This window comes from Saccostrea cucullata, unplaced genomic scaffold (genome assembly GCF_032062105.1).
Source record: "Saccostrea cucullata isolate Sc308-1 unplaced genomic scaffold, CSIRO_AGI_Scuc_v1 ctg5604, whole genome shotgun sequence".
Taxonomy (NCBI): domain Eukaryota; kingdom Metazoa; phylum Mollusca; class Bivalvia; order Ostreida; family Ostreidae; genus Saccostrea; species Saccostrea cuccullata.
The window spans coordinates 23,428-38,193 of NW_026929447.1; the positions used below are offsets into that span (position 1 = coordinate 23,428).

Here is a 14,766-nt window from a genome sequence, read left to right on the forward strand (position 1 = left end):
TAAAAAACTCATTTGAGCTTTTGACTTATCTAAAAAGGAAAAAAAAATCATTTATCACAAATGTTGTTGTTTACCGTAAAAAAAAATCATCACAACTTATGTCATTTACCATAATTTAAAAAATCTGGCTTAAATTTCTACATGAAATGAGACAATATATTTTTTATTTGACAGCTATTTTTAACAAAATCAAACATGAAGCTAATTATATTGTATAAATCTTTTTTATTTTATTATCCACAATTTGATTTAAACATAAAATCAAAGTAAGTCACTATTTTTGAACTAAAAATAAAATTTGAAAGGTGGTACATTTTGAAGCTTCTTCCATTTGAGATTGGAATTTTACTTGTATTCGTATTTTGTGTGATTCCCATCATTTAAGTAATTATACAAGTCAATGGCGAACTTCCTTTTGGTACTTCAAGTTTTTAAAAAGTTCCTTGCAACCTTAGGCCAATCTGGAAACATGACTTCATTCACCAGGCCTTTGCTTCAATTTGCGAAAAAGTATTTTAAAAAAAATCATTATACATGTAATAAGTATCATAATAAAAAAAAAAATGTAGTTTATTTTTTTGATAATTGCCTTCATGTATGAGATGAATTGGCATGATAATAATGGGTAGTTTGACATTAGAGTCGTACCTGTCCTCTTCCACGTCCGCGACCCCTCCCTCGACCTCTTCCCCGACCCGCCACTCCAGGGTTAATGGGTCTTGTTTCGCTCTCATCCTATATGTTAATAAGGGGGTCATTGACCATACTATGAACCAGAGTGACTTCATAATTCATTGTAAGATTATTTTAACAAGAGGCCCATGGGCCATATCACTCATCTGAGCACTGTGGCTGGGGAAAGAGGTGAAAAGCTTAAATGCATATGTGGTCACGACCTATCTTTAAAAAAGGAGGGATTATGATTTGAAGTACTTTGAATCTACACTAACTAAAAATGATTAAATATTCCTTTGACATACTGTACACTACCCGAGAATACTTCCATTTAAATATGACCAGTCATGGCTTTGTTGTTCTTTAGAAGTTCCTTAGAAGAAGATTTTAAAAACTTAAGATTTTTCCTATATATTTCCTTGTAAAAATTATTTGACTTTCCATTGTGGCCCCACCCTAACCCTTGGGGTCGTGATTTAAACAAATTCAAATCTACACTACCTGGGGATGCTTCCATTTAAAAATGATTAGTTATGCTCTGTTCTTTTTCAGAGGAATATTTTTAAAAACATTTTTCCTTATGTTAAACTTTGATCGTCCAGTGTGGCCCCACCCTACTCCCGGAGGTCATGATTTAAACAAACTTGAATCTACACTACCTATGGATGGTTCCACATAAATATGACCAATCAAGGCTTTGTTGTTCTTGAGGAGTAGATTTTAAAAGATTTTTCCTAATTCCTATGTAAAACTTTGATCGTCTATTGTGGACCCACACTACCACCGGGGCTCCTGATTTGAAGAAACTTGAATCTTTAATACCTGAGGATGCTTCCAGATTAGTTTCATCTTTCCCGATGTAGTGTTTCTTGAGAAGAAGATTTTTCAAACACCGCACCAAACTTTTACTATTTCTTAATTATCTATCCTTGAAAGAGGGTGGGGCCCTTCATTTGAACAAACTTGAATCCCCTTCAACCAAGGAGGCAATATTGGTGCCAGTGAATCTGGAGAAGAAGTCAAAATGTTAAGTTTACAGACAGACGGACAGACAAACTACTGACAAAATGTGATCAGAAAAGCTCAGTTGAGCTTTTGAATCAGGTGAACTAAAATTGTCACTGTTTGTTAGACTAACATTATGTGTTTTTTTTGGGGGGGGGGGGGAGGGGGCAGAACAAATGTTAAAAACTATCGCAGACATTTTGAAACCAATATCTTTCAAGAGTATATGTATGGCCTGAGCCATTATAAATCTGGTGTTCTTCATCAGATTATTTCCAATACATGTAAATTCCAAACTTCTGTAAAATCACTGAACAAATTTCATTGAATTTGGAAAATAACATTTATGGGTGAAGAAGATTAAAATTTGTGAAATTCAAGACCCCCACCTCCCCAAAAAGCCTTTTGACAAGGCAAAAACTATAATATATGAAATTTTAGCAATCTCTTTAACCCCCCCCCCCCTTCCTAAGGAAGATTTCTAGTGATTTTGCAATGAGGTAAAACGTTAAAAAGTAGCAAATTCAAATATTCTGTCTGTTTTAACACGTTCATTTCTGTGCGATATCTCTAGAACCTTTGAGATCTTGCAATGACATTAACTCGCTATGGCCTAAGAAAGACCCCTATTTATTTTTAGAGTCAAAATTAAAGGTCAAGGTTGTAAATTCATACATTGTGTGTGAGGGTGTGTGTGTGTGTGTGTGTGTGTGTGTGTGAGAGAGAGAGAGAGAGAGTTAAATTTCATTTCGGGTGATATCAAATGGAGCATTTGAATAATTGCAATTAAATTTAATACCATAACTCCCTATAGACCCGCCTGCCCTACTTAAAATGTCCCCCTCCCCCTTTCAATCCATGCATGCATTTCTTTTTACCATAGGCGGGGGACACAAATTCTGTGAGTTAGCTTCTTTTATAAATATATTTATAAATTTAAGGATTTCTGACTCAGTAGTTCAGTTAAGTGTTCGGTTGGGGTACTAATGCACAGCCTTGAATTTTCATCATGACTATTTTCTAAGCATTTTCTTTTAGACCAGATTTTCCAAATTCATGCTTGTACCTTATTGCCATCTCCTGTTTTCTTTTTCATATACCTGCAAAATAAAAAATAAAAGTATAAAACTATTTCTTTTAGAATATCTCTTATTTCATTATTCTAACTGTTGATTCCATTAAAAAAATCATGTAATTGAAAATAGAACACAAAAATTCTCAATTCGCATTATTTTTTTTTATTTATGGCAATTAAACTACTGTAAAAGTTAAAACTTTGATGAAGTGGAAACATTGAATAAATGGATTAATTTCTTATAATAATTATAATAATAAAGTTTCCACTTGTCTACTTTTACTTTTCTGCTAAAAGAGATCATTAAATAAATCACAGATATAATTATTAAATTTTGAGTCACTCAACATATTAACATTTTCACAGTATATGAAATTCAAACAATTAATACAAAACTTTAGAACTTTGGGAATGTGAACTTAGAATTTTGTGATTATATTAATTGTAACTTTCAAGTTTTGTTAGTAAAGGATTAAGAATTGAGAGAGAGAGAAGGTTTGAAGGTTGACAGGTTCTAAGGTGCTGTAAAACATTTTATTGATAAAACCTGGCACACAGGTTTAAATGATATACATTTACATCATGTTTATCATATCCACAAGGTTTGAAAAAAAATAAAAGTTTATCGATGGACAAAATGCCTACAGACAGATAGACAGAAAGATGGAAGGATAGATGTATCTGATAGAAAGCAAGATTATCTTCTCACATTTTGTAAGCTACAAAACCAATGACCCCAAGCACAACCAGGGCGCAGATAATTCCGATGGCCACTCCCCCTCCTCCCCCTTCCGACTCCTCCTCTGTTTTAAATATCGGCTGTAAAGTAGGTGATATGGAGCCAGCGTCTTTTTCTTCTTTACCAACTGCAAAATTTACTTTTAGTTTTGAGATAATTTCAAAGACTATGGTATAAACAGCAAGGATTTAAAATTGGCATTATTAGCAAAGGTGCATATTAACTTCCATCGTTATGATGGAAAATAGAAAATTTTATTTGTGTCAAAGAACTGTGGTAAATGATTCATTTTAATTTGTATTTTAGTAAAAAGAGAGTTGTGCATATTAAAAATACCTTGAAACCCTACCATGATAAATCATTTCGGACTATTTCATTGTTAGGTACAAATTATTGTCATTATACATTGAATAACTCAATCTTATCTGTTTAATACTTTTATTGCAAAATAATACTTGTGTGATCTCCAATGAAATCTTTTTTATTTTGTGCCGTAGGACTGTACCCTGTGCATAATAAAATCTTTATTTTTTCTATATTTTATCAGAAAAAATGAAATGTACTTATATTTTATAAATAAACATTGGCTGAAAAATTCATCTTGGTGAGCCCGTTTTTTATTTTTTTTTAAAATGCTTTGTCCACCATTTTACCAGGCAACTCACAATCACCATTTAAAAAAAAAAAATCATATTCCAATACTGTAGTTTCCTTATTTTTCGCGAGTACTTTTTATCGCAAATGGGCTCTTCAACAGCAAATCACGGCGGGAATAAGGATTCGCGAATGGACGGTTGATCAAGAGTTTTAACATATTTCAGCACCTTAAAAATAAAGGCGAATAATTTAATTTCGCGTTTGGTGCTTCTCGCGAAATTACGTGATAATTAATTCCACGCGTATATTTAGGAATCTACAGATACATGTACTAAGATATCATCAGTATTATTGTACAGCCCTATCCCCAAAAAATGTGGAAGAGCATGTCCAAGTCTATTCAATCACATTGTAATCGATTAAAATACAATATCTTACCCATACACTTCATATACCTTATAGCAGGTTTTTTAAGCCTGTGTTAAATTCTGCATATTGTTTGCTGAAGGTATAAAGTTGGTTGACACAGATCACAGGTACTTGTGGACAGGACCCCCCCCCCCCCCCCCGATATTCAACCCGGGGATTATTGGACATTTTTTCAAAAATTATATTTATTACACTTATTCATCATGTGTACAATATGAAAAAATCGTCAAAACCCCAAAACAATCGCTCCACAAAAAATACCCCACTACTATACATTATAAGGGAGAAAGGTATGCGTCTCCGATTTGTTTACGTTGTACCCCCACTGGTCTTTCTGGGATTAAAACCATGTATTTATTTTATTTCAACCTAAAATGTCGATTCACATCGTCTCTACATATATTTCTGTCTTAGTGCATGCTGTCGGCTTATCTCTACATCTCTTAAGAATCCCACAATATCTGATTATCTCCTTAAACAGTTTTCCAGTCAGAACGTTGAAATTTCCCTAGGTAATCGCAACGGAAGTGCATAGAGAATGTATCACTTATTAGGATAACGTCCGAGAGAGTTTTGGACTGACGTAATACGAAAAAAAACTAAACTCTGTTGGAGAGCAAACCACCCTTGCAAGAAATGAGAGAATTTGTAGAATGTGCGACATGAACTGTGTGGAAGATGAGATACACTCACTGATTGAATGTCCATTATATAAACATGATAGAGATGACTTTTTTAATATTATTGCTAAAAGTAATAAAAATTTCTATACTTTAACAAATAAAGAAAAATTTTTATGGATTATGTCTAATGAAAATGACATGTTGCTTATCAAGCTGGGTAATTTTTAAGCGGTTAGCTTCGCTAGCCGCTATATGGCATGTGTCGGCAACCGGAAACCTCCATAAGGCGCTACCTATCGGCATCGCTTTATCGCTCGTAACCTTATCCTTCTGCAACCAAAACCGGAAACTTCCACAAGGACCTACCTATCGACAACGGTAACTTCAGCAAATGATTTGTATACTGTCGGCGTAATACGCCCCCTGGTTAGAGATTGACAATATGCTGTGAAGTCTGACTAAAGCCAGCCCCTACTAACGAAGTATATGCTGTGTATGAAGAGTGGCTATTATAACGATTATATCGAATTCTTATTAGTATATTTACCAAAGCATTGACAATACTTACAACACTTACTTTTAAGAACTGAGAATTTGGTCCTTATTACATGTGTATCGCGCGATCGCGATTTCTGGCAACTGTTAGTTTATTTTTGAAAGTTAATTATACAGCAGGTTGGAGGTTATTACAGACTGCAAAAACATCAGCAAATCTCTCGATCGAGTTTGATTTTCCTTGCCAAAGTATTAAGAAACACCATTTATTAAGTTAATACCTGAAAAGCGCTTTTATAAAAACACCGAACGCATCTGTAAGTTTTACACTTTTTGTAACGTTTTATGGAAACAATAGGGTTACCTCTACTATGAAACGTTTGTTTTTCTTCTCTTTTCTTCTCTGTCTAATAAACAGGTTATAAAAGCTCTGCTCCCAGGGATAAATTCTCTACTCCGTCTTTGATAATTTATAACAATCGATCATAAGGGATTACTTACTATTAGTTTTGTAAAAAATAATGGAGCACTTAAAGTAGTAAAATCAATTTTGAAAAAAAAATGGAGAAATATATATTAATTTTAATCAGCATTGTGATCCTCTTCTAAAAATCAATCGATATTATTTTCACAGAAGAATGAGGTATGAAAAATTTTGGCAATTAGCAAAAATTTAAAATATATACTTAATGCTTATTTATAAGTTTTGAAAATTTGATCAATTCCTAGGGAACGTATTATTAGCTGTGAAAATACTTTTAAAATTTGAATTCGTCCAATTTGTCGATTATTGTTTTAAACGTTTGAGAAGAATAAAATTAAAATACAGGTGTTTAGAGGCACATTGATAGAAAAGAAATCAGTGTATATTGTTTAACCGACATATTGAAGAAAGTGACACTGATAACTTCTTAAGTTACACTGATTTTTAATGTACATTTGAATTTTTAAATACTAGTATTGATTGATTACACAACTTTCCTTTTCATGTTTTATTTGAGAACACTACTGCATGAAGAGTATATGATAAAAACACCTTATATGTCCTTATCTAGATACTGTGCCTTATATTGTGCAAGACTTCTTTCAAATGATTCTCATATACCATTTACTTTATTCGAACATTTACTTGTTTGAAAAGTCAATGAAATATATTTCATAAAGCTTGATAATCTTGTTTACTCGCCAGTCTTCCCGTAGAAGTAGTAGTTTATAATATTACTTAAGGAAGTATTCAGTATCTGTATCAAAATACAGAATGATCAATGATCGATTTTAGAAGAAAAGCTGACTCCTGAAAGTTCAAGAGGTGGGATCCGTTGCCTAGAAAAAGTAAGCATCCCTCGTTGACAGGTTAATTATATTGCCGCAATGAGCCTACACAACTGAATCTCTCTGATATCAATTCATTTACAAGAAACATATTGACGCAAGCGTCAAAAATCGGCCGCAAACCAATTTATATATCTGTTGAAATTATTTTTGAAACTGAAAATTGCTGGATTTTTTTTTTTAATTCTTATATTTTTCTGTTAAAATATCCTCGTGACACAAAAAAAAAAAACGCATGGGACAATGCCGATTTTATTCATGAATAATGCATGTACAATATTACATGTATAAGCAATATAAACTGTGCATAGTCCTCTGCGTCTCTGCACTCAGTCTGATATAACTTAACGAACTCTTGTGAGTTTGCTGTTTAAGTAGTTTTTACATAAAACGTACAAAACTAAAGTTTAAACTTAGCTATAGTTTTAACTTAATAAAAACGCAACAAATATATAATATGTGGGGCTCCTCGCTCTGTCTTTAAGAGGATATTAAGCCCCCCCCCCCTTCCCGAACTCCTTCTAGATCCACCACTACATTACTTCTCTTTCAATATTTATTTTGGTGTTGAGATGTGGCGGGAAAGTGTTTGGCACATTGTAAAACGCGCTCTATCCTAGTCTCCTGGACGAACATGTCGTAATATTCTTTGCTTTTAAGAAATCAATATTTCATCATATTTTTAAAAAACATCTATAGGAAATGTTTCAATATACACTTCATTTCAAATAAATACAGCGATCCTGATTTTAAAAAGAGAAAGTAAAATTGTTTATTTACAACGCGGACTTTGTTTTAGACTATGCCTAACATTCGTACCAATTTTCTCCGCACTTCAGTTATATCAGATTTTGTCAATCAGGATTGGATGAAATATTTACCCCATCATTTATAAAATTTAATTTTACGATTATTGTGCTTTTTCTAAAAGTTTAGTTTAATGTTGACTCGCCAGCGATATGAACATGATGAATTTTGAATATTTTTATTCAAAGTGTTAACTCCGCAGAAACGCACAGCGACTTAAAACTAAAGTCTCTCCTCAGCCATCCTTTTTTCTCTGACTAGCCAGCTGTAGATCTACACTACTCCAAATCCATTAATCTAAAGAATTTAACTTGTCATTTTTTTAGTTGTTTGTTATAGTAGGCTTTACAATTACCTAATTTCAGATTCAGTAGAGAATAAAAGACAATGAAATTTTCAACATCAACATAATTTTTTTTTATCCAGAGAACAATTGGATGCCATCAAGAGAGAATTTTTAAAAATGCACTTCCTGTCTTTCAAACTGAAGAAATCTCATGTTTAAATTTTGAAACATGCATTTCAATCTTATTAAAATTTATTTAAATGTTCCAAATCCGCTACCGCTTCTGAAACATCTAACATCCCATTCGGGGTCACATCAGAGCGACCTTTCAATTATGAATACATGTACAAGTAAACACAAACACTTTGGCCATGTAGATTCAAGCCTCGGTAAACAGTTCTCAAATTAATTCCACGGCTACATATCATCATTATTGATACTGTCTTACGTTGAATTAAAGTAATTTTGGAATAAATTTCATGTATCTTCTGCAGTCTGGCATCTAAACGTGAATAATGCAAACGAAAGAGCACAAACTAAACAAGATACCCCACACGTCATACATAACACAACTTTTGCAATGCATATCTTTTTACTACAAAACTCCTCGGGTGTTTTGGTTGGGTGGTGAAAACAAGAAACCCATCTGAACTATTAGCCAGGATTTCGGAGGAACCATTTTCTTTGCCTAATCGAAGATTCACTCTTACATGACCCCAAATAGGATGTTGTTAGATGTTTGAGAAGCAGTAGCGGATTCGGAACATCTAATTTTAATTAGATTGCATCCATCTGTGACATCAGTTTGGAATGTTATTGGTTTTACTATTGAGTAAAGTATTACAAAAACAGAATGTCTGGGTTTTTCTTCTCTGATGACATTGGACAAAGATATGCATACTTAAATATCATCATTTTATGCACTTTTTCGGTACATATTAGATGAAAGCATGCTAACCGCTTTTCAGTACTTTCAGTACTTTGATTTAATCAATATCTTTAAAATAAGAAATAGCAAATTATGCAATGTTAAACAAAGAAACAAATAAATACAAAAGAGTAATAATGTTTATACTCTAGTAAAAAAAAAACAACTTTTATTTACAGTATATTGATTATATATGTTGTAATTCCCAACTGCTGTAACATCATTTATCTTTTGTTAGTTGCTACTATCAATTTTGAATTTCTTCTTGTATGTTTTTTCTTATTACTTGTATGCCCTGATGGGCCCCAAATTGGTATTAATAAATCTTATCTTATCTTATAATCTCTCTCGGGTTTTATCATACATTCTCTATGCACTTCCGTTGCTTTTACTTAGGGAAATTTCAAACCGGAGTGGCATACCTTTCTCCCTTATAATGTATAGTAGTGGGGTATTTTTTGTGGAGCGATTGTTTTGGGGTTTTGATGATTTTTTCATATTGTACACATGATGAATAAGTGTAATAAATATTATTTTTGAAGAAATGTCCAATAAGCCCCGGGTTGAATATCGGGGGGGGGGGGGGGGGGGGGTCCTGTCCACAAGTACCTGTGACACAGATTTCTTGACATTACAGAAGATGTAGCAAATTCATTTTTACGGCTTACTACTAAACTGATAAAATCAGCCAAAGTACTTTATAACACCCTGCTAAAATACCTGCTATACAGTATAATAAATATAAAACAATTAGGTATAAACAATAAATATCTTTCTTGTAGCGTATCAGACTAACAATTACAATAATTACAGAAAAAATGCTCATAATTTAATTCATGCATCCTATCAGTGTAATGTACAATTCAGAAAAATTATGCATTCAGAAATCAGTTTTAATGCTGTAACAGAACTAGATGTCTCTTTACATGTTATCAGTTTTGAGAACTTGGTTTATTTCACTTTTATCGTCATCTAGCAATGTGTTTTTAACCTGTTTAAAATTATTTAAAATCCTTCAAAATCCTTTCATTATACACTGAATACTTTAAGATTATTAGCAATAATCACAAGTGCCCCATCCCCACAGGGACCCCCGACCCTGGGGCTACACATTTCACATTTACAAAAAAAGGTACCATTGTTTGATTTTAAAGCATTAATTTATTATAAGGATATATAATATTTAGAGCTCCTCTCCCTCTACAGTACCCTTAATACAGGGACCTTGAAATTCACAATTCTGGAAGAAGGACTCTTGCTCATCATAATTAGATATTATAGGAAAAGTTCATCTACTCAATACTCAGGAGCAGAGGAAAAAACAGATGGACTTCTGAGTTTACATAGTTGACCTAAAAAGATTTTTGTACTATTCCTGCAATTTTATTTGAAAGACTTTTAATACCTTCAGCATTTGCTTCATTTTCTGCGCCTTTAACTTTTGGTCCGCCTTTTTTTCCCACAGTTTTTACTCTTTTTGGATAAGTGGGAGTGATCTAGTTTGTACCATCCTGTTACCAATGATGCAGATTTGTGCTCCAAGAAACCAGTAGCCAATACCTTAGCCTGACATTGGAATGTCCCGGTAAGAGTATCACACAGATCCATTGGTATGGTAATTGAAAAATAGGCTAGATTTTCTAAAAAAAAAAAATATCAAAATTACATGCAGTTGGTAGTTGTGAAAAATATAAAATACATATGCGATTGTATGTCTTTTTTTTTTTATTAGAATAACTTAATATTTAGGTGTTTATAAAGTTCTTCAGGCATTTTTAGAAACAGAAGCTACTGAAAAGATAAATGGAAAAACTTTGACTCTTGGTAAAAAAAAAAGACACTTCAAAACACAAATAAATTAAACGCAAAATATTCTCACCACTGCCTGTTCTACCATCCCAAGCTGGATGCTTCTTTTTATCCAGCAGAATACGAAACTGTGGAAACATTCGAAATCTGTATGGATGTACAAACAATGCTTTTTTCTTCACCAGGCCTGCCAAAATCATTCGTGCATTGGGCCAGTCATCCAATGGCTGATAGAAGAAGTAAAACTCAGCAACTCTTATAATTTTTGCTTTAATTTTCTTCGTATCTACTTTGCACTGTAACTTCGTGTATCGTAATCCTTTAATTTCTTCATATTTTTCAGTTATTTTAGTATAGCCACCTTAAAAAAAAGTTGTATTTGAAAATCTAATTTTATTCATTCAGTCAACAGTGATCTTAAAAATTGTATAAGCTGTACAGTTTTATAAGTGTTATTTAATTACAGATGATCAAGTTGATAAAAAAAAAATTGTATGGTTATGTTTGTAAATGTGTGTACATTGATTGATTGTTTAACGTCCCTCTCGAGAATTTTTCACTCATATGGAGACGCCACCACTTGCCGGTGGAGAGCTGCAAATTTTGTCCTATACTCGGCACTTAAGGCCATTGAGCAGGAAGGGATCTTTTTCGCGCCAGCACCTACTGCGACACAGGACCTCGGTTTATAAGGTCTCATCCAAAGGACCAGTCTCCAGTCCTACAGTTGGATTCGAACGAACGACGTAAGGATTGACTCGTTACTTCGCGATTCTAGAGCAGAAGCTCTAACCACTGCGCCAAGAGGGCTGTGATCGAGGTATGAAACCCTAGCTTAATCATTCCAAAAGGTTAAAGTTTTGTAAAATTTGCAAGAAAGGTTTAATATCCATGAACCCTAGATCAATGTAGAGGAATAAGCCAACAACATTGCCTACAAATATTTTTTGGTACAAGATGCAACTTTCTAAGAAAAAATATGGGAAAATGTTATTACCAGGAAATGACCAACATTAAATTTTCAGGTCAATTAAATGTGGTAAGGATGAAACAATTCAGCACACATACCGGTACTCTTTGTTGATCTTTGTTTTGCATCTTTTTCAGAAACTAAAAAAAATTACATTGTTTTTGTAATCCTTTAAAAAAATACTCGGTTTTCGAACAATCTGATTTCTTGAACATTATTATACATTATTAAGCTCTTAGGCTTTGTGTGAGTGTATTTCAAATCTGATATGATAACCTGATCCAATATAGGACAATCTTGCAGATTCCAAGTAGAGGTCTGGCAGAGTGTCCTGCATAAAACACAAACGATATTCAAGATTAAATAAACATAATATGGCAAAAGACTTCAATGATAACTTTTTTTAGAAAGTTGAATGTTTCAACAAATAAACAAAAATACCAAAAGTTGAAGGTACTGCTTCTCTTCATCTTCATTTTTCTTACGTGTATCACCTATAAAATAAATACAATCTTATATGAAGATGTGAATGTATAACTTCTAAAACACCCTACCCCTACTCCAAGATAAAACAACTGAAGTTTAAGGATTCCAGGTCTCATACTGTACACATCACTTGGACACAATTTATATTATAATAGCTATCCGACCAAAACTATAGGAGGAGTAATATTTTGAAGAATTGTTTTTATTAAGACCGACATATGGACAGTTAACAGACAGAAGGCAAAACGGACACTACTATCGCATAGGCGTTCTTGGTCTCTGACCAGTAGAGTTAAAAGTGAAAAAGAATGACATTTTTAAATAGGTAAATAATGCAATAATATGAAGACAGTACAACATGAATACATTAACATACATTTTGAACTTACTCCTCCATTCTGAGCTTTATCTGCATTAAAATAAGCATAGATGGCATGTCCTGCAAAACCGTTTGTTCTCGGAACCTTTACTAAAGCATCACATCGAAATTGGCCGGGAGAGTCACACTCATCCATTATGAAGTACATCTGCAGATAATCAGTTTTCCCTGTAAATATCAGTCTTAAAATTATTTAAATAGGAGCTTAGACCCAATGCTTTTAAGTAATGGAGCACTACCAGTATATTAACCAGCGTAAATTTCACCTTTTTAAATGCTTGTATTTACTGTTAGTTAATAAATAATAAAGAATATCTTAATTTAAAATACAAATTAAATATACATATAAGTAGTATTATTATACCTCTACTGTAATTACACTATATAAAATTAATACCATAAAACTATCTATTTCCCAGTGAAGAGACAATTTCCCTCATCTGAAGACTACTCCCTTGAAAATCAGAGCTACTCCCTGGGACTACTCCCTCATGAATATTTATTAGTAATTTTAACCAAAGTGTTCAGTGGGCGGAGCGTTCAAGGAATCTCGAGTCTGTGACGTCATGTTATTAACAATGTAACTATGACGTCAAAACATTTCGACATGCGATGTCAAAATCATACTTGAATTCTAACAAAATGAAGATAAGAATAATTCTTCGAAATGTCAGTGAAAATACTTTTTCAAAATAATTTAATTGTTTAGGACACGATGTATTGCTTATCATACAATCTGTTAACCCGCATGCATTTGTAATTATGCCTCTACAGTGTTTATTAATTTTTTAAAATGTCGGAATATCTGGTTAAAAAAAAATTTAATCGCTTATGATTGTTTCGGTATAATAAAACAGTTATGGAATGTGAACTCGAGAAATAGCAAATTTATGGTTCCCCTCGGCAGGAAACTATTTCCCTCGGCGGCTTCGCCGCCTCGGGAAATAGTTTCCTCCCTCGGGGAACCATAAATTTGCTATTTCCCTCGTACCCATTCCATAACTGTATATTATTTAAAATATTTAAGGAATGAATTTAATAGCTACCCATTTTATACGGTATAAACTGGGTTGGGGCAGTTTACGCTTTATAAACCGCGAAGCGGTTTATAAAAAAGCGTAAACTGTTCCAACCCAGTTTATACCGTATAAAATGTGTAGCTATTAAATTCATTCCTTATAATTTAATTTTCATTCATTTGATGCAAGAAAAAAGGTGATTGTTCTAATAAAATGACTTCAATTTGTACAAAATTTGAATGTAACGTCAGGCGGATTGATACGTTTTTGACGTAAGTCATTGTGACGTAGGCAACCCATTTTATACGATATGAAGTAAATTTTTTATCCAATCAAATACAGCGTTACAATCAGAATTAAATTATATAAATTGTTTCTTACAAAAGACATTATTGATCAAATTTATTACTATACCCCCCGCTTGAAAAGCAGGAGGGTATATAGTAATCGTTAATTCCGTCCGTCCGTCCGTCCGTCTGTACGTCCGTCCGTCTGTTACGCTTTGGGGTACCCATCTCTTATCCGCAACTCCTCTTATACCACTGAATGAAATTTGATGAAACTTTCACAGAATCTTTATTACATATTGCCATTGTGCACCTCCTATTTTACTTTTTGATCCGACACATATTTTGGGTTTCCCATAGCAAAACATGGACACTGCCATTTATACACATATGGGAAGCGGGGGGTATCATTTAGTGAGCTCATTGCTCACAGTACCTCTAGTTTCCGTTAAAGAATTATTATATCATAATATCACATATTATAGAATAGTAAAACAATAGTGTAGTCTTGATAAACCAATGAACTAGTGTTATTTTTCAAAGTATTTTATTTTTACACTTAGTTTAGAATATAATGATCAGTGATATAGAATATTATGCATTAAAGGTCTGTTACATTATCATATTAGGTTAATAACAGAGATGTGACGGATCACTATCCATGGGTTTTTGATTACTCCTTTACTTAGGGTATGTTTTATCCATGAATAAGGTCATGTAAGGGGTGTTAAGAAAGTCCGTTCCATGATGAAATATTTTTTAAAAATTCAAAGAAGTGCTTAACTAAAGAGATAAATTTTCAAGTCTGACAAAATCACAAGAGTG

The 14,766-nt window shown here is 33.0% G+C and overlaps 1 protein-coding gene across 1 annotated transcript; it reads right to left on the minus strand.

The window, feature by feature from the left end:
• Positions 1-205: 205 nt before the first annotated feature.
• On the minus strand, positions 206-12,802 carry LOC134280846 (uncharacterized). Its single transcript, XM_062763293.1, has 10 exons — positions 12,633-12,802; positions 12,212-12,264; positions 12,047-12,101; positions 11,869-11,910; positions 10,871-11,161; positions 10,397-10,631; positions 3,465-3,621; positions 2,747-2,780; positions 649-735; positions 206-493 (listed from the first exon to the last, which is right to left on the minus strand). The coding sequence occupies exons 1-6, from the start codon at positions 12,781-12,783 to the stop codon at positions 10,426-10,428; spliced, it is 798 nt and encodes a 265-aa protein (XP_062619277.1). The 5' UTR covers positions 12,784-12,802; the 3' UTR covers positions 206-493; positions 649-735; positions 2,747-2,780; positions 3,465-3,621; positions 10,397-10,425.
• Between the last annotated feature and the right edge of the window lie 1,964 nt (positions 12,803-14,766).

Bases quoted from the DNA above. Each gene is read 5' to 3' on its own strand.
- LOC134280846 (XM_062763293.1), bottom strand. From the start codon at position 12,783: ATGTACTTCATAATGGATGAGTGTGACTCTCCCGGCCAATTTCGATGT. The intron at 12,265-12,632 runs GTATGTTAATGT...TTTATTTTATAG, and splicing joins TGGAGGAGTAAGTTCAAAAT to GTGATACACGTAAGAAAAAT. The intron at 11,911-12,046 runs GTTATCATATCA...AATTTTTTTTAG, and splicing joins ATTGTCCTATATTGGATCAG to TTTCTGAAAAAGATGCAAAA.